This window comes from Oncorhynchus kisutch, linkage group LG24, assembly GCF_002021735.2.
Source record: "Oncorhynchus kisutch isolate 150728-3 linkage group LG24, Okis_V2, whole genome shotgun sequence".
Taxonomy (NCBI): Eukaryota; Metazoa; Chordata; class Actinopteri; order Salmoniformes; family Salmonidae; genus Oncorhynchus; species Oncorhynchus kisutch.
This window is the reverse complement of record NC_034197.2, coordinates 18,695,993-18,722,885: the sequence shown is the minus strand read 5'-3', so window position 1 is coordinate 18,722,885 and position 26,893 is coordinate 18,695,993. Positions and strand designations below refer to the sequence as shown.

The 26,893-nt window shown below is 43.5% G+C and overlaps 1 protein-coding gene across 1 annotated transcript in view; it reads right to left on the bottom strand.

Moving 5' to 3' along the window:
• Positions 1 to 1,041: 1,041 nt before the first annotated feature.
• Positions 1,042 to 26,893, bottom strand: part of LOC116357031 (MICOS complex subunit mic25a-like) — a 50,009-nt gene continuing 24,157 nt past the window's right edge. Inside the window, exons 2-4 of the mRNA XM_031804352.1 lie at positions 26,621 to 26,691; positions 13,706 to 13,841; positions 1,042 to 1,802 (exon numbers count right to left, since the gene is read on the bottom strand). Of these exons, the coding sequence (XP_031660212.1) occupies positions 1,779 to 1,802; positions 13,706 to 13,841; positions 26,621 to 26,691 (231 nt within the window). The 3' untranslated portion in view covers positions 1,042 to 1,778. The remainder of the gene's footprint in view (positions 1,803 to 13,705; positions 13,842 to 26,620; positions 26,692 to 26,893) is intronic.

Below are 26,893 nucleotides of genomic sequence, written 5' to 3'. Positions count from 1 at the left end.
GTAATATAACTTTTTTGACTTTTCTTCTGGACTAAGTGTCTGCGCCTCGTGAATTTGAATTTGTGAACTAAATGCGTGAACAAAAATGAGGTATTTGGACATAAATGATGGACTTTATCGAACAAAACAAACATTCATTGTCGAACTGGGATTTCTGGGAAGCATGGGAAGCACCGTGAAGCATGGAGGAGGAGGTGTGTGTCACGCCCTGGCCATAGTATTTTGTGTTTTCTTTATTTATTTAGGTCAGGCCAGGGTGTGACATGGGTAGCGTTTTTTTGTAGGTTATGGGATTGTGGTTTAGTGAAGTAGTCTAGGTAAGTTGCCTGGAGTGGTTCTCAATCAGAGGCAGGTGTTTATCGTTGTCTCTGATTGGGAACCATATTAAAGCAGCCATATTCTTTGAGTGTTTTGTGGGTATTGTTCCTGTCTCTGTTGCACCAGATAGGGCTGTTTCGGTTTTTCATGGTTCTTGTTTTGTATATTGTTCGTATTTTTCATCTTTCATTAAAGATGTTTATGAATAACCACGCTGCATTTTGGTCTTCCTCCCATTCACCAGAAGAAAACCGTAACAGTGTGATGGTGTTGGGGTGCTTTGTAGGTGACACTGTCAGTGATTTATTTAGAATTCAGAGTATACTTAATAACCAGCATGGCTGCCACAGCATTCTGCAGCAATACACCATCCCATCTGATGTGCGCATCATTTGTTTTTCAACAGGACAATGACCCAACACACCTCCAGGCTGTGTAAGGGCTATTTGACCAATAAGGAGAGTGATGGAGGGCTGCATCAGATGACCTTGCCTCCACAATCACCCGACCTCAACCCAATTGAGATGGTTTGGGATGATTTGGACCGCAGAGTGAAGGAAAAGCAGCTAACAAGTGCCTAGCATATGTGGGAACTCCATCAAGACTGTTGGAAAAGTATTCTAGGTGAAGCTGGTTGAGAGAATGCCAAGAGTGTGCAATGCTGTCAACAAGGCAAAGGGGTGGCTATATTGAAGAATCTCAAATATATTCTGATTTGTTTAACACTATTTTGGTTATTACATGATTCCATATGTGTTATTTCATAGTTGGCACGCCCTGACCTTAGTTCCTTTTTAGTCTCTATTTTGGTTTGGTCGGGGCGTGAGATGGAGTTGGGTTTTTTCTATGTTTTCTATGTGTTTGGCCTGGTATGGTTCCCAATCAGAGGCAGCTGTCTTTCATTGTCTCTGATTGAGAACCATACTTAGGTAGCCTGTTCCCACCTGGTGTTTGTGGGTAATTTCCCATTTTGTGTTGTGTCACCTTTCAGGACTGTTTAAATTTTCGTTGTTTCACTTGGTTATTTTGTATTTCGTGTTCAGTGATATTAAATTAACATGGACACTTACCACGCTGTTTTGATCCGATCTTTCCTGTTCCTCAGATGAAGATCGTTACAATAGATTTGATGTCTTCACTATTATCCTACAATGTAAAACATAGTAAAAAAATAAAGAAAATCCCTTGAATGAGTAGGTGTGTCCAAACTTTTGACCGGTACTGTATATACAACTTAAAACCTTTAGTCAGTCCTCTTTCAAATATCTACTGTACCCTGAAAAATGTACAATAGTGTCTGCTTAAAACAATGTATAAAAGACATGATGCTAACACCAAAGCAGCCCGCTGCCCCTAAATAAGAATGAGTGCTACATTTAGAACTGCCAATTTTTGTGCTTCAGTAAAACTATTCCTGGACATGAGTTTTAGCATTTTCCACTGCTGTTCTCCATTGCTCTTCATCCATGGTTTACCAGCAGGTTCTGAAAACAAGGAGAGGACAACTTTAATCAACCATATGTCAGATCAATTTAACACAATACATAACACAACAACACACACGTCTTCAGACTCACTTCAGCTCAATTCTTAACAAAATGTCTATCAAGCCCCTGACCCCCTTGGGTCTTGACTCTTGTAGGGGAAGCGAGGACAACGATTTCCATTCCTCTGTGATACTCTTAGGAACTACTAGGTGTGAGTAGGGGGAGGAGTCTCCCTTGTAACCAGCACCAATCAAAGGTCAGCACCAATGATGTCTACGGTCAAGACAATTGTAGTGATTCTCTCGGTGGGGCGTAACCACTTGTCACATCTGCTCCTGCTACTCCCTCTGGTGTTCATCCGGTGTCTTCTTGACCTGCAGTTACTCTCCATGTACACTCTCTCCCTCTCCCTCTCTGTGTGATTGTGTGGTTGGAGACAGATGTGCAGATCCCTACCAGCTGCAACTCGTTCCATAATCAAGACCTGTACAAATACTCAGTCCCGCCACTTCCACTCTGCCAGATCGTAATCTTTGCTCAGTCAGTTCATGAGTCTAGCCATTTATGATTATTCAAGATTCTGTTACTCTGCTGTGCCTGTTTCCCTGCCTGACACTGTTTATCCTCTCATTGCAGTTTACCTCTCTGACTCCTGTCTCCCGTTCCACATCTCACCACCCAACCACCTTGCTCTGGATTTTACTCACCACCACTACTTTGGATTCCCCTCAGGACCTGTTTACCCTGTTCTACTCAGCTAACTCCAACCTCAGTCTCCACATCTGTTTTTTCTGCAACTCATCCGAGCTTCCCCGGATCTGCACTCCATATCTCCCTGTGTGAACAATAAATATTTTGGTTCATTCATCCCTGTTTCCTCATCTGAGTCTGCTCTTGGGTTCCCCTGTGTCGCTCCGCTTAACACCACTGACACTTTCATAAAGAGTACTCACAGATTACTGACAGAAGTCCTTTCCGTCTCTGACAACAATAAAGCAACATACCGTACATCCACAGTTTGTCATTTAGAGAGAAAGAATAGAGACAAAAGAAAATCGAAATAAATAATTAGCAGCTTGATCAAGGTGATGGCCTAACTAGTCTTTAAAAGCATTTCTAGAGTGTACTGTAGGCTTTGACATCATCATAAATACATTTGGTGAACAAATTGGGAACAGGTGATTTAAAGAGCACTCTCCCTGCATTCTCATCTATTAATTTGGCCAGAGCTTTGAAAGCATCCTCAACAGACCTACAGGGCCACGGCATGGAGAGCAGAGTGCTGCTGCAGAGGGGGCAGGAATAATGGCATGTTATTGAGGTCCATGTGGAACAATACTCGGAGCCTTGGCAGGCCAGCCAGGCAAAATCCAGGATGGGATATTGACCTGTAGCTGGAGGTAGCAGTGCGAGGTTAGTACACACTGAGAAGCATGCCCCGAGACACACAGCAGAATCAATACGCGTCTCGTCACGACCGAGATCACAACACATCCCATCAGAATACATCGTAAGGGACACCTCCACCTGCAGGGAAAGTAAGTGTTTGTGTGTCAGGGAGAGAAAGACTTGCAGAGCTTAGCCAAAAAGTTCCCAGTGTGAATACATGCTCTGCTAGTGCGTACTTGTTTCACTTTATCGGAGGTGATTTCTATTTACTCACTCTACACAAAGTCAGCACAATACTGTTTCACACTTACAAACATACACCCTCGCAAATGTAAAAAGTTATCCTATAGCTCTAATAGGAGCTACAGTATACAGTAGTAGCGTCTGAGCTGTTGTAGGGTCAGTCTTGATTAGCTAAGAGGGTTTCCTCAGCAGGTAGCTCTGACAACTGGGGTCAGACAGCAGCACATTGACCCCGGACCTCTGACCTCTATATAATCACCACAGTGACAAGAGGTCAACACAGAGGGGAATATACATATGAACTATGACCTGAGTGTCTGTGGGAGTGATGTCAATCTGTCTGATGCTGTTCTGTGTCCAGACAGAGACATTTACCCAGCTGGTAAGGAAGAGAATGAAGATGAGGGTCTTAATTGTACACAAGCATTATCGTTGATTCTACTCGTTGTCTTTCATCTATATCACTTAAAAATAACATATTACATGTCCAGCAATTTATTTTATAACTTCCATGCTTAATTTATGGTAAGTGCATGTATACTGTATGTCACTGAGAATCATTTACTTTAGAAATCAGTCCATTTTTACGGCAAGGAACACATCTCAAACGTCTGGTGACAACATTCCATCTGACAGGCTACTTATACTAGCCTGATTCCTCCATGGCAGTGGTACTACTATTTGTTTTCTGCTCAGATAGTTTTGGGGTATAGAGGAGGCCGAGTGAGAGTCAGGAGGAGAGGGGGAGACCATAGACCGTACTCTGAGCACTCAGTCCCCTCTCCCAGGCTCAGCTCAATTGGAAATCCGTCTTATCTGATGACTGGCAGGCAATTGGAATTCCCGGGCGATAGCCCCCACTCTGCCACAGTGAGGGAGGCAGACAGGCAAAGAAAAAGAAAAAACTACTGAGATGTGATACGAGTGCCTGGTTTTCACTGAGAGCTTTCCTGTGTGGAGAGATAGCCTCTCCTGGCTCCTGACGGATGGCAACACAACATGCTGGCTGCATCCCTTTCAAAGCCCCCAGGCCACTCTATACTCTACACCAGCAATAGGTTTAGTTTCCCTATTTTCCATTTATTATTAAATATTTACTACTTTACATGTATTATTTCTGATGATTGCATTCATGAGGAGAGGGATCAATTGCTTTGAAGCTAGACATGAAAGGGACCATAACATGTCAACCTGGCCTTGAGTGGGGAAGTCAGGATGCCACAAACAACAACCCCAACATAACTTTTTGGGGGAAATGTTTTTGTATTAAAAGGGGGAAATTATTTTAGAGTACAAAGAGGAAATTGGAGTGCATTGTGAGGTGAGGGCCTGTGAGCCAAAGTGGCCAGGAGGACGTGAAGCGGCAGCCTGGCCGTTTGCGGTTTTGGCCATTTTGTTTAACAAAGCCAATAGAAACCCCCAGATGGCCAGGCAGGCTGGACATTTATCTCGGCTGGGGGCCTCACACAGCCTTTCACCCACAGGATAAAACAGAGCCCATCTCCAGGCCCAGGCGTTCTGTGAAATCCGCTACAGAAAGCCAAAGTGTGCCAATTCTTTGGCGTTTGAGGTGGCTTTCAACTCCACAATGTGTGAGCCATGGACCTGTGTTATTATCTGGTCTATTAGAGAGAGAAAGAGAGAGAGAGAGTGGGGACGCGAGAGGAGAGAGGCTTTGGAAAGGTCAGCCAGCGCCGCTGGAGCCCATTGTGTCCTCCCTCCGTCCCCCATCCCTCCACTGATGGACGTTTGAAAGCCTTGTGTTGACTGTGACGCCTGGGCCACAGTGCTGATGAAAGCCCAAAATGGTAGCTTTGGATTCAGCTTGATCAGATGTGCTGTTCGATAGCACTCAGCGAAACAACAAAAGAGAAGGAGGATTGAAAAGGGAAAGAGAGAAAGAGGGAAAGGGGTATAGCTAGAGCAAGACCATGTTTAATGCATCACTGTTAAGGCTAGACCACTTTGCTGTACCGTGGTAGAAACTACACAAAACAGGTGAACAATAAAATATATAACGACATCAAACATCAACGTATGTGACAGCTTGATGGTAGTAGGGGTTACGATGACCCTACGTGAGATAGCTGGCTTTTTCTGGTCATAAAAAGGGGCTTAGCAGCTAATGGGCATTTGAGGTGAGGCTGAATAAATGAACTGCTGAGAGAGAGAAAGAAACAGAAAGTGAGAGAAAAGAAAAAGACCCGGAGAGACTGAAAGAGAGATATAGAGAAGAGGGAGAGACAGAGAACCAGCACTCTCTCGCCAGTAAATGTAATCTCAAAAGGCCATGCAGCACAAATGTTTGAATAATCCCTAGCGACAAAAGAGAGTGATGGAACAAAAATAATTGCTTATAATTCCCATTAAAGTAATGCTACTGTAGTGCACAGCACAGCCCAACAGGCCCAGCTAATTGCAATAGAGACAGAGAAACAAAAGACTCTTTCATGAAAGGCAGGGGAGACATCAGTGGCTGGGTGAAGAGGTTACCATTGTGATTGTGGTGCAGGCACGTTATGCATCAAAGAAAGCGGTCAGGTTCCAAGTTGGAAGACCTTAGTGACTTCAGAGATATCTTGATTGATCTACCCCAAACAGGCAGAGATATACAACATATTGTATTGTGATGGAGAAAACAAATCAACCAGTACATTTACCTCAGTGTTTTTGTCTGTGGAAGAAAGCACAGGGATCCGGATGGTGACTTGCCTTGCTCTAGACTACCATTATAAAAGATAGGATAATTGTCCTGAGATTGCAGTATGCTCTTTCCTTGAACAATACTCAGGCCCTGAAACCAAACTCCCATTATAAAACATTACACAATGTTGGACTCAATTGGAAACAAACTTTCCACTATGCTCTGTGCTATTCACTAGTCAGGAGTGCTGTTATTGTGTGCTGTTATGTCTGAAAACAATGTGGCACATTGCAAGTCGACGCCACGGCAACAGAAAGATAATGGTCTTCGGTTTGATTGGCTTCTCCGAGCCTGGATCAATTCTTGTTTGAAAGGAGGGAAAGGCTGTTCATGATGACGCCTCCAACAATATGAAAATGAAATCAATAAGTCCACTGTGAAGGACTGTGAAAGAGAGAATGAGGGAGACATAAAAGAGAGATATACAGGGAGGTCAAACACAAACAGACACACACAGCTACAGTTCCTACCCACTGATATAATACTATCCCCCCCCCACCCTCTCTCTCCCTTGCATCACCTTGGAGACTACTCTCTCTCTCTTTCTCTCCCTCTTTTTCTCCCTTTGTCTAAGCACACAAGTGGAGAGAGCGAGGCCAAAAGTTTCAAACCTCTGATTGTCGTGTCTGACTTCACACTCCACTGTGTGCTCGCCGCGCTAGGGATTCATATTGAAATCATTGGAATTATTCTCCCCTGCAGGCCTGCTTGACGAGGCCTCTACTCTGTGTGTTGCTGTGTGTGTGCTGGGCTGCAGTCAGATAGATAGCTAGTGATAAGGACCATAGGACCAGTCCTTCTGTAGCCTGGCTTCTGACTCTTTAATGAGGCACGGCTGAGGGCCACAGAGAGCAGAGAGGGCTCCTCCGGCTAACACACTGGACTGGCTCTCTCTCACAGGGGCAAGGGTCTGGCTGTCACCACTGTCACCCTCTTCACTGGACACTGACGGAGTCCCAAGAGACCAGTCATAGAGTTGTGACTGCCTCTTCACCCTACACATGGATGGAACACTAACCTATGTAATTGTCAAAGAAGAGAAGACTGAAACAAAGCTGGAGAAAGTAAAGTGCCACTAGACAGGGAAACTTTGTTGTACAACTTGTCTTTTTGTCCTACTTTTGCTCTTGAACTTTTGCATGTGTCAAAAGTTTCGCTTGTGTGAATTTAGACATACAGCTGCAAGTTATAACGTACTGTATGTGAGGAGTACTGAGGATCAGGTTTTGGCTGTATAATTGTAGTTATCTGGATTCAGCTATAGAAGTGTAGTTACTGGTCTGGTCCATATTCAGTTCTGTGTGGAGCAGTGATTACTGGAGAATGACAGTGTGGTGGGACAGTATTAACCTGTGTCCCTTATAGGCCCTGCCAGCCTGTGTAGCCAGGCACACATCCTTCTTTATTAAGACTGAGTGATGAGGGACCTGGACTGGCATGGCTCTCCACTACTCTCTGTGTCCCTCTGCTGTCTATCTCTCTTCAACTCCTTAAACACCATTCGTTTCTCTCCATCTCTCTTTCCATCTCTCTCAGCTCATCCATCTCCTGCCTTCAGAGGCCTATTGTCTTTTTGTCTAATTCTCTTACTCTTACCTTCAATTATTTCTGACTATCTGTTTGTTTGTTTCCTCTTATATTTTCTCTGTTGACAGTCTGTTAAAAGTGTAATCTCTGCCCCTGCAGCATTAGTTCAATCCAGAATATTAAAGATCAATAGGTTTGTCTGCTCCCTCAGATCTACAGTAGAACCATACTTACATCATCCTGAGGAGCTACAGAGTTGATTTGCTTTTACTTGATCTCTGGACACATCATTAATCATGTTGTGAACAGCCCCGATTGTTCTCTGAGGCCAGCCCAAGGCTACAAAGCAGATAGATACTACCGGTGGACCTGCCTGCCTGCTGTCTCTCTAGCTACAAAGCAGATAGATACTACCGGTGGACCTGGCTGCCTGCTGTCTCTCTAGCTACAAAGCAGATAGATACTACCGGTGGACCTGGCTGCCTGCTGTCTCTCTAGCTACAAAGCAGATAGATACTACCGGTGGACCTGGCTGCCTGCTGTCTCTCTACTTTCATAAACTGGGAAGGGTCCAACAGCATGGCTAGTTAACCAAGCTGCTGGGGATATTCTGCCCTTGCCAATGGAGTGTATCAAACTTAATGCACTCAGTAATTCTACAAAGTGTGTCCTGATGGACAGTGGAACTGACAGCTGATGAGGAGGAGCAGGTTTGACAGCACGCCTGCGTGCATGCGTGCGTGCGTGCGTGGCGGTGTGTGTGTGTGTGTTTGTGTACTGTATATGGGTATGTGTGCATATATCTGAGTGTGTGTGTATATATAATTGTGTGTATATATGAGTGTGTATGTACTGTATATGAGTGTGTGTGTATATATATGAGTGTGTGTATATATATGAGTGTGTATGTACTGTATATGAGTGTGTGTGTATATATATATGAGTGCGTGTATATATATGAGTGTGTATGTACTATATATGAGTGTGAGAGGCTGACAGGAGGAGAATAGCGCTGATAGTGTGTTTCTCAGAGACCTATGACAGGCAGGGGAGAAGATGGTAACTCCAGGGTCCGAAATTAAAATAACTTGCCGCATCGACAACAGCGCAGGGCAGCCAATCAGAGAGCTGAGGCTGCAGCACTGCCAACATCAGGAGCTCAGGTAAGTTATTAAGACATGTGGCAGCAGCTTTAGGACAACACCACAGGGACAGGTTCGAACTGAGGTCTACACAGAAACAAATTCAGAAGCACATTGACAGTCAAAGACTATACACAAAATACATTTCAGTTCTATAAATCATAAAGGTGGTCGATGAAGAAGTATTTCATTCCATTGGGGAACCATTTGAGTTCCTTAGTTTATGGAAAAAACGATGGACAAATATACCTAAAACATTTAGGGTGGGCAATAGACGCTGAAGCATTTGTGACCGACTGGCTCGATTCGGTCTTATGTGGCAAAATTTGAAATTGTGTTTTTTAAATTGATAAAAGTAGCTAGAAAATGGTATATAAAACACTGCGGGTTGAGGAACAATGGGAAAGTAATTCTGCTTTGAAAGTTGATGAACTTTGAGCCCTTCAATGTTTTGGTAAACCTACTGGAGAGCTCTTCTTTGTCTACACCCATTCAACATTGTTCACACCTTCGGTGTTAGGGGGCAGTATTTTCATTTTTGGGAAAAAAACGTTCCCGTTTTAAACGGGATATTTTGTCAGGAAAAGATGCTAGAATATGCATATAATTGACAGCTTTGGATAGAAAACACTCTAACGTTTCCAAAACTGTAAAGATATTGTCTGTGAGTATAACAGAACTGATGTTGCAGGCGAAAGCCTGAGAAAAATCCAATCCGGAAGTGCCCCAGGTTTTGAAAGTGCTGCGTTCCAATGACTCCCTATTCAGCTGTGAATGTACCATCAACGAGCTTACGCTTTCTACGTATTCCCCAAGGTGTCTACAGCATTGTGACGTAATTTTACGCATTTCTGTTGAAGAATAGCCATAGACGGCCACATTGCGTAAGTGGTCACATGGTGGCTCCGAGAGAGATTCTGCGTAGAGTACAGAGGTAGCCATTATTCCAATCGGTCCTAGTGAAAAATGAATTGTCCCAACGGATATATTATCAAATAGATATTTAGAAAAACACCTTGAGGATGGATTCTAAACAACGTTTGCCATGTTTCTGTCGATATTATGGAGCTAATTTGGAATATTTTTCATCGTTGTGGTGACCGCAATTTCGGGCGATTCCTCAGCCAAACGTGAAGAACAAACGGAGCTATTTCGCCTAGAAAAATAATATTTTGGGGAAAAAATGATCTTTGGCTGTCTACCTGGGAGTCTCGTGAGTGAAAACATCCGAAGTTCATCAAAGGTAAACAATTTAATTTGATTGCTTTTCTGATTTCCGTGACCAGGTTGCCTGCTGCTAGCAAGGCATAATGCTATGCTAGGCTATGATAAACTTACACAAATGCTTGTCTAGCGTTGGCTGTAAAGCATATTTTAAAAATCTGAGATGATAGGGTGATTAACGAAAGGCTAAGCTGTGGTCCAATATATTTCACTTGTGATTTTCATGAATAGGAAGATTTTCTAGGAAGATTTATGTCTGTTGCGTTATGCTAATTAGTATCAGATGATGATAACGGTCCCGTTCATGGGATGGGGTGTCACTACAGGTTAAGCCTTAGCCCCACCCATCTATTTAAGGATTCACATGAGGCCGTGTATTAAACAACCAAAGATTTCAAGACTAAAGGCTGGTTTATACTACGTTTCCCATTGAAGGGTTGGGTTAAATGCGGAAGACACATTTCAGTTGAATGCATTCAGTTGTACAACTGACTAGGTTACACCCTTTCCTTTCCCTTTCCACTGCGCTCTGGGCAGTACGCATGAAGCAGTTCAACACACCATTCTCCAAGAGAGCTCAATTCTGCATCGCTCAGTCAGCCCTGCAATCTTGCAGAACTTTGAAGTGAGCTCAACTTCATTGATGGAGGGATGGCACCTTACAGGAGAGGAGAAGAGAGGAGAGCTGCTGGAGGTGTAAACTGCTGCAGGACAGGTGGAGGCCAGAGGGAGGGCTGAAGGTTTACTCACTCCTTCCCCAGTCTGACAGTGGGGCTCTGGGAATAACGCCCAGACTTTAACACAAAAGCCTCAGCTGATGGTTTACGCCAAGCCAGGGCTACAGGGAAGGGAGCGCAGAGGGAGAAAACAGCATTAAAAGTTTCTGAGGTCTAAAACTTGGGGCTTTGCACACTGACCCCGTCGTACTGCAATATCAATCCGGCATCAGACACGCTACCCTAACCAACGCATTCCCATCTCTCTCCGTCTCTGTCTCTGTCTCTCCCTCCCTCCACCCGCTTTCTTTTGTGCTAAATGCAGGGAAGCTCAAAACATCTATCACCATCAAAGTCAGGGCGTCTCTCTCTCTCTGTAAATGTCTTGAGAATCCTGCAGAGCGCAGAGACGGATCAGGCAATCTCAACTCATTATCCGAGACAGGGGCGAGCGTGGGCGCCTCCCAATCTCCTCACCCCCACACCCCCCTCCCCAGCCTCACACTCCGCTCACTGGCTCCATTCTCTAATAAGGCCTGCCTCTGTATCCCCCTTTTAACCATCACCACAACCCAAGCCCATTTACTTCACACGAAACAGAGGGGAAATACACAACACACACACACATACTGATACACACATATACTGGTACACACACATACACACACACACACAGATACACATATATATACACTGGTACAAACACACACAGAGATCAGAAGATGCCTTTCATTTGCTGAGCGTTAATAAGGCAGTGTGTAGGGCTAGGTCTGCAGTTGGCCTGGTCTGGGCTGACGGCCTCCGTCTACAGTAACTGATGAAACCATACAGTTACAAGACTCCCAGTAACACAGCTGTCAACTGGCCTGCTGTGCTGCTACAGATGTCAACATCAAACAGGCATCAGAGTCAGACATTGATAGAAAACAGTTAGAGTGGAGATCTTTCAACTCAGAATGTTCAGGAAATGCTCACCTAGTCAAAGGGATACTATGAGATTTAAAGATTTAGGTGGTTTCTCTACTTACCCAGTCTCTCGAAATCTTGCAGTATCCCTTTAAAACTAGGTGAGCAATGCATTAAAAATAGATGAATTTGCTGAACATTCTGAGTTCATAGATCTCTGTCCTAACGGTTTCCTATCAATGTCTGACTCTGATGCCTGTTTGATGTAGACATGGTCTGGAACCAGAGTCAAACAAACTCACAGATACCATTTTTATGTCTGGTTGCAGTTTGGAGATTATTGAACTTGCCATATTGTTAGCTTAGCACAGTTAATGGAAGTCTCCCGATACAGTAGCCATGTCACGAATCCCTCTGGAACTTTCATCATGAACACCTGTCCCCTATTCCCACTGATTAGTACTTGTATAAGTGTGCCCTTTGGTTTCTATTGGGCTGTCGATTATTGTTACAATGTCCTTTGGTGCGTGTGAGTACCTGTGCTATGTGTTTTGGGCTTTGGTGCCCTTGTGGATTGCGCAGATGATTACAGGTCTCGTCCCATGTGATAATCATTGTGCGCTTGTGTTATTTATTCGAGGTACTCCTCGCTCTTTTGTTTGGGTTTCAACCCTGTGTTTTTGTTACGTGTTTGTTTGGTCTTAGTCCCAGCGCCTTTACACGGCACGTTGTAATTTGGGTACAATAAAAATAACTACTACGCATTCCTGTCTCCCAAATCTCTTCATACCAACGTGACAAGCCAGCTCCTCTCAAAAGCAGGGAAGTAGACCTTCTAACTACTACAAAGCGGTCATATAGTCTTACAAAGATATACATAGTAATCAATATTTTATAAATGTGTTCATTTTACTGATAATCATAAGAAACAAGATTCTATCCACGTCCTCATTCTCTGTCCCACTGTCTCATAGAGATGTATAGAGATCATAACGTATCTGTCTCAATGGCGCTGACCGTGCGCTCATAGATGGCATAACAGTACAGGTACAACGTTGTGATCCCTATGGGACAGAACCTTTAATTATCCTTAGAAACGTTTTTGGAAGAAAGGGTTCTTTGATGATTCTTTGGAAAGCAAGAAGGACTCTTTGGAAGGCAATAAGGGTTCTACATAGAACCTTATATCATATTTCCCAGCATGCCCTATTGGATGGTGATTTTCAGAATTGTTTGTTTTAATATCTGTGTTTTTGCATGTACATTGATTGGTTGCAGTTAGTAGTTTAACTTATTGAACCCATTATTAAATGGTTGTTGCAGTTTAAATGGCTTAGGTAGACTCCTCACAATGTTCCTAACCCTGGCAGTCGTTCTGAATGCAGGTTGTGGGTGATTTAAAAAAATCCACTTATTGGATATCTTACCTCTAGCTGGATTCCAATAGGAGTTACACATCACTTTGCAAGCCAGCATAATGTGACTTGCAGCACCTGATGTGGCCTGTAAACCAGGAGATTCCTAACACCATTGTGTTAGGGTATAACTATGCCCTCAAAGAAAGGCCTCATGATATATGTAATGCATTGTCATAAAGAATGTAATTTTAAAGGGTGATAAGGCTGGTGGAACTGTTCACATAGTTCTAGGAAGAAACCGTCATAGATGGTTCTAATGTAGGTATAATTACAGTATCTACAGGGGGTTCTTTGAAGAACCTTACATAGAGGGTTCTAGGTAGATATATATCTTATAGGGGTAGTACTCTTGTGAAGAAGAGGCAGAAGACTCTAACCAGCCAGATTTGACTTGGGGGTAGAGATGCTAGAAACATCTTTACCTTGACTTCTGTATAACCGTAACCCTAAACCAGGTCATTTGGAACAAGGACACAAATAAAGTTGTATCTTTACAGGATGGGAAAAAATATCCTCTGGTTAAACCAAAAAATATGAACAGGTGAAGGGTCTATATAATAGTATTTGTGTAGAAAGAAGCCATGAAAACCCCCATGCATCCACTGAGTCAGAGCCTATAGTGAACACTGACCTTCTTGGCTGCGTCAATGCACTGCATGTACGTTTTGGCCAGGTCAGAGCATTGCAGTGTCTGCTCCCGGTTCTCCTTGTAGCAGTTGAGGATCTGGGACTGCAGGTTGATGCACACAGACTCTGTGTTCCTCGCTCTGTGGACACACACAGACAGGTCACAGGTCACGGGTCAGCCCAGAGGTCATCAAAGAGATACAGTTTCATGATTTTTATGAGAACACAACCAGCAACATATGTAACATTACTACAGTGTATGATCAGTGACATTGCAGTTTTCTGAAAAACACTTCAGGTGATTGACGTGAAGGATACTTTAAGGGAATAAAATGGTGTAAGTTAAGGAAGCTAGATGACAACCCATGACCATCTGAACTTTTCTGCTATTTTTGAATCATCTCAAATGAAACTGTTTCCACATTGTGCCTGAATAGGAAGCCCCCCGTTTCACATAAACACACACTCAGACTCCACATTACATACCAATACACAGAAACACACACAGACTCCACATTACATAGCAATACACAGAAACACATACCAACATCCCCCATCCCCCATGTCTCCCTCCCCATCCTGTGGACACTTTAGTGGAATGAATGTATGGGAAGAGACAGGTTAAACTGAATTACCAGCAGAGAGGATATTTATTAATAGAGCCTGTGACAAGCGTGGCATTGACTAACACAACGATGATAAATAACCTGATACCGCAACTGGAGGAGGAGGAGGAGGAGGAGGCAGGGAAACACAGTCACCCTGGCAATCTTTTAGCAGTGATGTCACTGAGCCTCCAGATTCCTGTAGACACAGAGCCAATGGTGTGTGGTTGTGTCTACCGAAGATGTTGACTTTAACATGGGGGGGTGCTTAGTACACTACAGTACCACCTCCATCTATCTACCACAACTAACGCACCGCTACAGATTAGAAATGGTGAAAATAGGGATAAATCCTTCCTAATTCAACGAATCAAGTTGAGTTGATCAAATCAGACTGATTTCACAGATTGGATTAGCTTGTTGTAATATGATATGTGATATGTAACATAATTGGTCTCTGCATTCCTGTCCCTCGCTGATGGAGCTCTGTGGCAGATTCATTGCCAGGTTGCCATGCTTAATGAAATTTGATTGATTAAGCAGAGTCATGTGCGTTAAACCCTCCCATCCGCTCCGCGGCTGCTGCCCTGCACTCCAACTGCTACTATCAGAGGACCGTTTGACACTGCGCTTAATTGAAACCCAAATTAAAGCCCGGGCTCAGCTTTGAGTCAACCCCGGCATTTCAATTAAAGCTCATCCAATGCTACCATCACATCACACAGCATATCACTAAACAGCAGAGCGATATGCTATCGCTAGCGTTTCCTTGTGAGTTGCTTGTCTTATCTGAACAGTCAAGAGAAGGAAGAGAAAGCTCCATCAATCCATGTTTAAGGGATGATGCCTTTGCGTATCAGATCCCCCTGTTTTACCCACTGCTGAAGCTCTTCCTTCCTCTGTTTAATCACACTAGGAGCAGAGAAAAAGACTAAAGCAGCGCTGTTTTTTGTGCTGGGAAGATAAGGAACTCTCCTTTAATTTAAAATAAACTGCCTTCATCAGGGAAGGAAAAGCTCCTGACAGTGCAGGAGGTTTATTAAAGGGGCCTGAAGCAGAAAATTGGTTTGCAGCAGCCAAAGCTGAACCGAATTGAACCAAATTGAAGGTGAGGCCTTAAATAAAAAATATTAACTGAGCCGATTATGCCACTTTGAGCGGAGCAGGCCATGCATATGAGCATTAATTTCTGAATTCAAAATCTGTGAGTAAATATAACGGAACACTGAGAGATTAGGCCTTAATTACTGTCGATTCCCATTATTTTTTGTCTCCTCCAGCAAACGTGCAGTGGCAGAACAAAGGCCAACTTCTGAAAGTACGCCGAGCTTAGATAGGCAAAATGAGAAATGAAAGACTAGAAATCAAATGGGAATAAGAAAAACAACTACTACAAAAGGTTCCATTAGCAAGCCTGCAATGTGCATATTCAAGGAAGAGATTGGAATCTAATCAATGGAAATGCTAAGCAGCACAAACACACAGAAACTCCAAAGAGAGTGTGTTGGATGTAATTGGCTAGAGACAGAGAGGGCAGAGGTCATGTGTGTGCTAGGTCTGCAGCTCATAGTGCTTCAGGTGCTATCAGATGGAGTCCGAGAGGAGAGGCACCGGTATCTCTATACAGCTGCTGTTGTGGGCAACCAGCGCTCGCTCAAATCACAGAGAGAGTAGCTACTGTACCGCCTTGAGATAACTCTGCTCTGCCATCCTCAGCCAAGCCACAGCAGATTACTGCAATAGGCAGATAAATAAATTAATCACACTGGATTTACACTGTAAATCCACCAAACTTTATCTGCAAGAGAATTCAGAAGGGGCTGAAATTAACTAGAGGCCCCAGCTCTGACAGCTTTCACATTGACTGAGCTGAGGTGGGCAGCGCAGGCCTCCTCTCCCTCACTCTCCCTACATTCTCCTCCTTCTCTATCCTCCTCCTCCACTCCCCCCCAGCCAATCTCACCTGCCTGGCCCCTCTCCCTCCTCTCCTCTTCTCCACACGATGCTCCGACCACTTAAGCCTGTCAGGTCTGAAGGGGCCAGAGGCAGACCGCTGAGGGCTCAGGTCAAATACAGGCAGGGTTCTGACACCGCTGACAATTACTACCGCAGAGGCCTGACTTGTTAGACCTCTGGGTTAGAGTCGCATGTAAGTGTCTGTCTCGCATGTAAAGATTCACATCCTAACCTGGAGGGGGTCACCTCTCCAATGGAATGTCCCCTTCAAAGTCATGTTTATCCAGTCTAGCTCACACACACATACATACACACACAGTGTAGTGAGGTGGCATAGTCCTGGTTTTACCATGGTGTCATTTGCTGTAAAGGACTGGTCCAGCTGTATAATTCACCACTGTGTCATGGATCACAAGGTTGACAGAATCTTTTTTTATGTCTCTTTCATTTGAACCACAATTACAGGGAAGAGGTGTGTGTCAAAATCAGAATCCTTATGACTTCTACTAAATAGTCATCTTTTATGGATGACACTTACAGCATTGCTGCTGTTAGCACAAGACTACTGTATCATGAATGATCATGAACAACAGCTGTGGTACTGTATGATGGTAGTTATAGTGGTGTTACCGTGCTACAGCAGCAAAGGAGAGGAGAGTGGGCTCAGAGCTGGTCCATGTGTGTGGTCAGCCAGTGATGACTGCCAGTTTTACACTCCCTGGACAGCCTGTGTCTTCTATAATGAGGGCTTTTTCTCTGAGAGGCCATAACACCAGCAGCAAGAACAACAAGAGCAACGTCTGTCTGGAGCTAACTAATTGGCCACTGTTGTTAGCAGTAGCTAGCTCACTGTGACTGAACGCTGGACACCTCATATTTTGTTTATATACTGTTTACTCACTGTGTATGTATATACTGTATTCTCGACATAGTTCATCCTAATACACACTACCATTCAAAAGTTTGGGGTCACGTAGAAATGTCCTTGTTTTTGAAAGAAAAGGCCTAGAAGGCCAGCATCCCAGAGTCGCATCTTCATTGTTGACATTGAGACTGGTGTTTTGCGGGTCCTATTTAATGAAGCTGCCAGTTAAGGACTTGTGAGGCATCTGTTTCTCAAACTAGACTATCTAATGTACTTGTCCTCTTGTCCTCTCAGTTGTGCACCGGGGCCTCCCACTCCTCTTTCTATTCAGGTTAGAGTCAGTTTGTGCTGTTCTGTGAAGGGAGTAATACACAGCGTTGAATGAGATCTTCAGTTTCTTGGCAATTTCTCGCCTGGAATAGCCTTCATTTCTCAGAACAAGAATAGACTGACGAGTTTCAGAAGAAAGTTAATTGTTTCTGGCCATTTTGAGCATGTAATGCTGATGCTCCAGATACTCAATTAGTCTAAAGAAGGCCAGTTGTATTGCTTCTTTAATCAGAACAACAGTTTTCAGCTGTGTTAACATAATTGCAAAAGGGTTTTCTATTGATCAGTTAGCCTTTTAAAATTATAAACTTGGATTAGCTAACACAACGTGCCATTGGAACACAGGAGTGATGGTTGCTGATAATGAGCCTTTGTACGCCTATATAGATATTCCATAACGAAAATCAACTACAATAGTTTCCAGCTACAATAGTCATTTACAATATTAACAATGTCTATACTGTATTTCTGATCAATTTGATGTTATTATAATGGACAAAAAATGAGTTTTTCTTTCAAAAACAAGGACATTTCTAAGTGACCCCAAACTTTTGAACGGTAGCGCACCTACCACTGTACATACCATTTTCTTAATATCAATACCACACAACAGCTCGTATACAGCTAGTTCTGTGTTGCCTTTCATTTTCACAGAGGGGAGCTCCTCAATACCAATGCTTTTCTGTTTACCTCAGAAAGGTCTGCGGTGCCTTGGCATGTTGCCAAGCTGATTATGGTGCAGCCAGCAAGGCTGTTCCATCAAAGATACACACCTTTGTCAGGGCGGCTCATAAGGTGTGCATTACATTACAATCACAACACAGCACTCTAACAGCCACACTCCAAGACGGCTACAAACTACGGAGTGCTTTGAGAACTACTTCACTTTACCTGTCACAATACAGCACATTATCTCTCTTCAATTGAAGACTTCAAATAGGTAAAGTATCTGTCAGATAGGTCATGTCTGATATGAGAGATAAAACAGCAAGAAGACGATGGGCACTAGGTTTTGAGTGCCCTGTGCTCTGCTCTGTGTGCTAGAGAGGGAGTGAAGTCAGGAAGCAGTGAGGGACAGAGAGTGAAAGATATAAGAGAGCAGCCTTGTCATGCTCCAGGAGAGTTGGGGCTTGGGGAGCTGCAGCTGAGACAAGGCATCAGCGTGCACACAAGGAAGACAAGCAGGGACAGGACGCTCCTGGCAAACCTTCTCCAAGTCTAGGGATTAAAACCTGGATTAAAACATCACACCGTGGAGGAGGCTGGCAGGTAGGAGCCCGGCAAACTGCCACTGTCTGCTTAAGCTCTGGTGGTACAGCTCAGGAAAATGACAATTTACAGTATGCAAACACAGCCCAAGCCTTGTAGCCCAATTCAATACTCTACACTCTCAGAAAAAAAGGTGCTATCTAGAACCTAGACTGTCCCTGTGGGGAGAACCCTTTGAGCAACCCTTTTGGTTCCAGGTATAACCTTTTTTGGAACCCAAAATAGTTCTACATGGAAACCAACGGGTTCTACATGGAAACCAACGGATTCTACCTGAAACCCAATAGGGTTCCGCAAAGGTTTTTTCCCATAGGGAAAGCCGGAGAATCCTTTTGGAACCCTTTTTTCTGAGAGTGTAACCTTAGACCCAGTCTTGCTGCATAACCCCTGACCACATCCTGGACTCCATTCCACCCTAACCCTGACCACATCCTGGCCTCTATTCCACCCTAACCCTGACCACATCCTGGCCTCCATTCCACCCTAACCCTGACCACATCCTGGTCTCTATTCCACCCTAACCCTGACCACATCCTGGCCTCTATTCCACCCTAACCCTGACCACATCTTGGACTCCATTCCACCCTAACCCTGACCACATCCTGGCCTCTATTCCACCCTAACCCTGACCACATCCTGGCCTCCATTCCACCCTAACCCTGACCACATCCTGGACTCCATTCCACCCTAACCCTGACCACATCCTGGCCTTCATTCCACCCTAACCCTGACCACATCCTGGCCTCTATTCCACCCTAATCCTGACCACATCCTGGCCTCCATTCCACCCTAACCCTGACCACATCCTGGCCTCCATTCCACCCTAACCCTGACCACATCCTGGCCTCCATTCCACCCTAACCCTGACCACATCCTGGCCTCTATTCCACCCTAACCCTGACCACATCCTGACCTCCATTCCACCCTAACCCTGACCACATCCTGGCCTCCATTCCACCCTAACTCTGACCACATCCTGGCTTCCATTCCACCCTAACCCTGACCCGATCCTGGCCTCCATTCCACCCTAACCCTGACCACATCCTGGCATCCATTCCACCCTAACCCTGACCACATCCTGGCCTCCATTCCACCCTAGCCCTGACCACATCCTGGCCTCCATTCCACCCTAACCCTTCCCCCAGCCCAACTGCAACTGTCTTCTTTTGATATCCTTAGTCTTCACTCAATCTAACCTTCACCTGGTTGGCCAAAACTGGAATAGGAGACACTGGAAGGTTCTACAAAGCCATAGCACCGAAAAAACACTGTCTGAGACCATCACTGTACTGGAGACAGGGTACGAACACTTACGGAAGAGAGATCTCGCTCTGATCGTATTGCCATCTGATGGGAGCGTGCGTTGCCATGTCTCCTGCCTGGGAGGGAGTCTCTTCCTGGCTGACGTGGCATCAGATGGCAACACGCTCGCATGAGCTTAGAAGCTCAAATCCCTGATTAGAGGCCTTCAGTAGTTTGCAGCGAGGAGCAAGGTTAGCACAGAGTATGCAAGGAGAACAGCAGTCCCTAACCACCTGCCACCATGCTTATACACACTGCTTAATTTACACATGCAGAAGAGAGAAGAGCTGACTTTCCCTAAAGACTATAGTGCATTTGAAAATGTTTATCTCAGATTGTACTGCTACTCCTCTCTATTTTTTAAACTTTTGAATGGTCATTCATTTACTGAAGTGGTACTGGTATAGGCCTTTTGAATGGTCATTCATTTACTGATGTGATACTGGTATAGACCTTTTGAATGGTCATTCATTTACTGATGTGATACTGGTATAGACCTTTTGAATGGTCATTCATTTACTGATGTGGTACTGGTATAGGCCTTTTGAATGGTCATTCATTTACTGATGTGATACTGGTATAGGCCTTTTGAATGGTCATTCATTTACTGATGTGATACTGGTATAGGCCTTTTGAATGGTCATTCATTTACTGATGTGATACTGGTATAGACCTTTTGAATGGTCATTCATTTACTGATGTGATACTGGTATAGGCCTTTTGAATGGTCATTCATTTACTGATGTGATACTGGTATAGGCCTTTTGAATGGTCATTTATTTACTGATGTGATACTGGTAAAGGCCTTTTGAATGGTCATTCATTTACTGATGTGATACTGGTATAGGCCTTTTGAATGGTCATTCATTTACTGATGTGATACTGGTATAGACCTTTTGAATGGTCATTTATTTACTGATGTGATACTGGTAAAGGCCTTTTGAATGGTCATTCATTTACTGATGTGATACTGGTATAGGCCTTTTGAATGGTCATTCATTTACTGATGTGATACTGGTATAGGCCTTTTGAATGGTCATTCATTTACTGATGTGATACTGGTATAGGCCTTTTGAATGGTCATTAATTTACTGATGTGATACTGGTATAGGCCTTTTGAATGGTCATTCATTTACTGATGTGATACTGGTATAGGCCTTTTGAATGGTCATTCATTTACTGATGTGATACTGGTATAGGCCTTTTGAATGGTCATTCATTTACTGATGTGATACTGGTATAGGCCTTTTGAATGGTCATTCATTTACTGATGTGATACTGGTATAGGCATTTTGTCCCCCACTGCAGTTAGTTACGAATAAAAACATCACTTGTGATGATTACTCTTGTGCTCCCATATCTACAGTCGAGGGTCTCCCTGGCAAAATAGCACAGCATTATGGTATTGCTTTATTCTACTGGGAAATTCTATAAGTTGTATAGTAAAACGCCTGGAAAGATGGACCATGTAAACGAAGTTTAAAAAAAAAAGAGGTTTAAGCTGATTACAATGGGATTGAAAGACCAGCTGTTCAATACTCATCCTAACCATGTAAACGCTGTAATGTGCACAGTGTGCAGAATTGAGATCAGTCTTTGAAAAACATGCCATGGTAAATGCATTAGAAATAAGAAGGAAGGCAAGTAAACTGGTAGGATATGTGATAAGGCTAATCAGGAAAGCTCTCATTTGGACACAACATTTAAATATACAGACAACTGCCTAAATAAAGGAAACACCAACATGGTGTCTTTATCGTTTTCATGCTCATCAAACCATTCAGTGACCACTCATGCCCTGTGGTTGGGGGCATTGTCATCCGGGGTATAGTCATGATAGCCAAAATCATGGAAAATAATGGCCTGCCCAGCATTTTTATAAAGGACCCTAAGCATGTGTAGGTGAGTTAAAATGGTTATTCCATCAAACTTCTAATTATTAGAATATTACACAACGCAGAACAGTACAACCAGGTTGAGGGTCAGTGGCCCAAGCCCACAAACAGGAATATTCCAAGTACAGACAGAAGGGGGGAGTCAGATCGCTATGATCGCCAACTTTTGGTGTCTATTTTTAATTGTTGTGCTACTAGTGCTGCCTGTTGATGTTAAGTAGGCAGCTACAGTAACTGAATGATATTAACATCTTCTGGTTTTATTTAATTAAATGTATTTTATTTCATCTAGATGCTTACGTCACCTACTAACAACCTGGTACTACCCGTAGCTCCCGTTCTCCTCTGTCCAAGAAAAACACAGAGAGAAAGGTATGTGTTGCAGATTACTCCTTTGTAGAAGTCCATAACGTGAAATAAATCAAACATCCCAAGGTTAATGCTGTAGATATTGTTACAGGGGAGTGTGAGACTATTGAAACATGTAACTTTCAGAGTGTTATTGTTGTTATTAATATAGTTTACAGAGTGCTAAAAGTGCTGCTGTTGCTAGCTAGCATGCCTTTCTGTGATGTAGACGGTTAGCTGTGCTGCCGACTGATGCTAGCGTTGCATTATGGTAAATGTAGTTTTAGCCATCTAAGCTCTGAATGGATTAAAGGCGATTTCATGTTGTGGCTTATTTGTATTACAGTGTTTTTGTACATGATTTGTTGTATTTTAATACTGTCAACACTGAAAGCACCTAGCAATGTATTGGGGATGTATAGCAATGTATTGGGGATGTGAGACAGGATATGTGTTTTACCTTCATGCTCCTGTGTAGAACAACTTCCTTAGACTGTGTTCCTGTCCTGTCTTTTCACAATACTATTGCAGGTATGGCTCTATTGTCTAAGAATTAAGACTATACATTCTTTGTATTAAGGATTGGTTATTATTTTAAACTATACATTATGGCTTTATGTATGAATGTGATTGTGTGAGTCTGAGAAAACACTGAGAGAGAACAACTCACATGGTGAATTGGAGACTGATGTGTTCCTGTCCTGTCTTTTCACAATAAAAGCCAGAAAGACAACCGTGGTGTCGCTCTTCATTTCTTGGTTCTCCTGTGGTACATATAAAGACCACTACACATGGTGGGATGTTAATTGCTTAATTAACTCAGGAACCACACCTGTGTGGAAGCACCTGCTTTCAATATACTTTGTGTCCCTCATTTACTCAAGTGTTTACATTATTTTGGCAGATATTTGTAGGATTCCCTATTCTGAAATAAATCAACAACTTCACTGTCATTTGTGAGCTATTTCCAAGCCTCTCAAAATTCTTCAGGTGAAAAGGACATTATTTAATATTGATTAATAAAACAGTTGACAATTAAAAGCGTATTAGGTTTACAGCACTTTGCACAGGGGGGGGGGTGTTTGCATTTAACTGGTAAGATACAATTAATGGCGAAGAAAATATTGCTATCTGGGCAGGTTATTTCCTCATGTGTAAAAGTAAGGTTGAGGTGAATTGTATTTACACTGACATTCACTATAGGCATAATGAGTGTAGTGTGTACATTTTTATTAATCTGCATTAATTCCATGTGTCTCAGATATCCACTTGCTCAGCGGGAACATTAGTCTGAGTCTCCAGCCCAGGCACAGGTGAATAGATCCTGTCATACATATGTCATTCTCCAGTTTACCAGAGGTGGAGCTTATGATGCCCAATACACCTACAGATGTTTCCCAGTTAGGTTAAAACTTCTTAGGGATTGGCGTCCCGTCAACGGGACAGTTGTAAATCATGCAGCGCCTTTTGTCACCGTCGCAGATTTTAGAGAAACAACAAATGTCGGTACATATAAGTGTCTTATATCGGCTGAAAGCTTAGATTCTTGTTAATATAACTGCACTGTCCAATTTACAGTAGATATTACTGCGAAAAAATGCCATGCTATTGTTTGAGAGCTCCTAACAACAAAACACTACAATCGTCTCCTTAGTCCTGATCACTTTGAGGGAGAGGTTTTTATTCTGGCACCTCACTGCCAGAATATTCTCCCTATAGGCTGTCTCGTCGTTATTGGTGATCGGCAAACTTAATGATGGTGTTGGAGTCGTTCCTGGCTGTGCAGTCATGAGTGAACAGGGAGTACAGGAGGGGACTGAGCATGCACCCCCGAGGGGCCCCAGTGTTGAGGATCAGCATGGCGGATGTGTTGTTACCTACCTTCACCACCTGGGGGTGACCTGTCAGCAAGTCCAGCATCCAGCTGCAGAGGGAGGTGTTTAGTCCCAGGGTCCTTAGCTTAGTGATAAGCTTTGAGGGTAATATGGTGTTGAACGCTGAGCTGTAGTCAATGAATAGCATTCTTAAATGGGGGGTCCTTTGTCCAGGTGTGAAAGGGCAGTGTGGAGTGTAATATAGATTGCATCATCTGTGGATCTTTTGGGGTGGTATGCAAATTGAAGTGGGTCTAGGGTTTCTGGGATAATGGATGTTGATAATGTTGTTGTGAGCCATGACCAGCCTTTCAAAGCACTTCATGGCTACAGACGTGTGCTACGGGTCGGTAGTCATTTAGGTAGGTTGCATTAGTGTTGTTGGGCACAGGGACTATGATTGTCTGCTTGAAACATGTTGGTATAACCGACTCAGACAGGGAGTGGTTGAAAAAATGAAGACCCTTGCCAATTGGTCAGTGCATTCTCGGAGTACAAGTTCTGGTAATTCGTCTGGCCTGTGCCTTGTGTATGTTGACCTGTGTAAAGTTCTTATTCACATTGGCTCCGGAGAGCGTGATCACACAGTCATCGGGAACAGCTGGTGCTCTCATGCATGTTTTAGTGTTACTTGCCTCAAAGCGAGCATAGAAGTAATTTAGCTCATCTGGTAGGTTTGTGTCACTGGGCAGCTCCCGGCTGTGCTTCCCTTTGTAGTCTGTAATAGTTTGCAAGCCCTTCGATCTTAGTCCTTTTTGATGCTTTAACTGTTTGATGGTTTGTCGGCATAGCGGGATTTCTTATAAGCTTCCGGGTTAGAGTGCCGCTCCTTGAAAGCTGCAGCTCTACCCTTTAGCTCAGTGCAGCTGTTGCCTGTAATCCATGGCTTCTGGTTGGGGTATGTACCTACAGTCACTGTGGGGACGACGTCATCGATGCACTTATTGATGAAGCCAGTGACTGATGTGGTGTACTCCTCAATGCCATCTGATGAATCCCGGAACATATTCCAGTCCGTGCTAGCAAAACAGTCCTTTAGCTTAGCGTCTGCTTCATCTAACCACTTTTCTATTGAACAAGTCACTGGTGCTTCCTGCTTTAATTGTTGCTTGTAAGCAGGAATCCGGAGGATATAAATATGGTCAGATTTGCCAAATGGAGGGCGAGGGAGAGCTTTGTATACGTCTCTGTGTGTGGAGTAAAGGTTGTCTAGAGTTTTTTTCCCCTCTGGTGGCACATTTAACATGCTGACAGATTTAAGTTTCCTGACATTAAAGTCCCCGGCCACTAGGAGCGCCGACCTCTGGATGAGTGTTTACCTGTCTGCTTATGTCGGTATACAGCTCATTGAGTGCGGTCTTAGTGACAGCATCGGTCTGTGGTGGTATGGAGACAGCTAAAAAAAATACAGATGAAAACTTTCTAGGTAGATAGTGTGGTCTACAGCTTGTCATGAGACTCTACCTCAGGCGAGCAAAACCTTGAGACTTCCTTAGATATTTTGCACCAGCTGTTGTTTACACGTATACAGAGACCGCCACCCCTTGTCTTACTTTGCTGTTCTATCCTGCCGATACAGCGTATAACCCATCAGCTGTATTTTACTCATGTCGTCATTCAGCCACAACTCGGTGAAACATAAGATATTACTGTTTTTAATGTCCCGTTGGTAGGATATGCATGCTTTTAGTTCGTACAATTGATTTTCCAGTGACTGTAAGTAGGCCAGTAGTATGGAAGGCAAGGGCAGATTAGCCACTCACCAGAGGATCCTCACAAGGCACCCTGATCTCTTTCCGCGATATCTTTTCTGTCTCTTTCTCCTGCGAATGACGGGATGAGGGCCTGTTCGGGTGTCTGGAGTAAATCCCTCTCGTCCGACTCATTAAAGATAAATTCTTCATCCAGTACGAGGTGAGTAATCGCTGTTCTGATTTCCAGAAGCACTTTTTGGTCATAAGAGACGGTAGTAGCAACATTATGTACAAAGTAAGTTACAAACAATGCGAACACACTAATGAAACAGCGCGTTTGGTTAAGAGCCCATGAAACGGCAGCCATCTTCTCCGGCGCCATCTTCAACAGTGCCATCTTCAATCTCCATGGAAACCAAAAGCACATCACTCGTTGGTTCGTTGTATACAAACTCTTCTACCATTCCGACAACAACATCAATTACTGTGATTTGTACTGGGAGACAAAAAGGGAGGAACTAGTATACAATCACTGTGTAATTTACAGCAAAGCCGAGATGAGAAATCGATCTACAGTCTACATGGATCCATCATAGATCTAGTAGAACACATTCAAGTGTTATAGCTTTTTCAGGGCAAACCAATTGTAAATCACTTTGTCTGTGGTGTTGGGTTGTGCTACAGGGGGACTGTACTTCCACAGGTAGCACATTGTAGCAAGTTTTACTGTAGAGTCTGGATGTGAACAGAACTATACAGGTGGACAAGCGGTTCTACTTACTTTACAAGAGCTTTGGATTTTGTGGCTTGGTCGTAGAACTGTTTCTTGTTTTTCTTGTATCGATCCAAATTCTGAAATAAACAAATACATATTATGAGAAAATACTGAATGAAACAGGTAAGGGTAAGGTTACTGTACAGTTCATATGATGAAAGAAAATAACATGATCCCTCATAAAATGCACATCTATTACGCCCCAACACTTACTAAATACATACAGTGTATCCAACTACAGCCAACAAGCTTTCAATAATGAGATGGATCGTTTTTTCC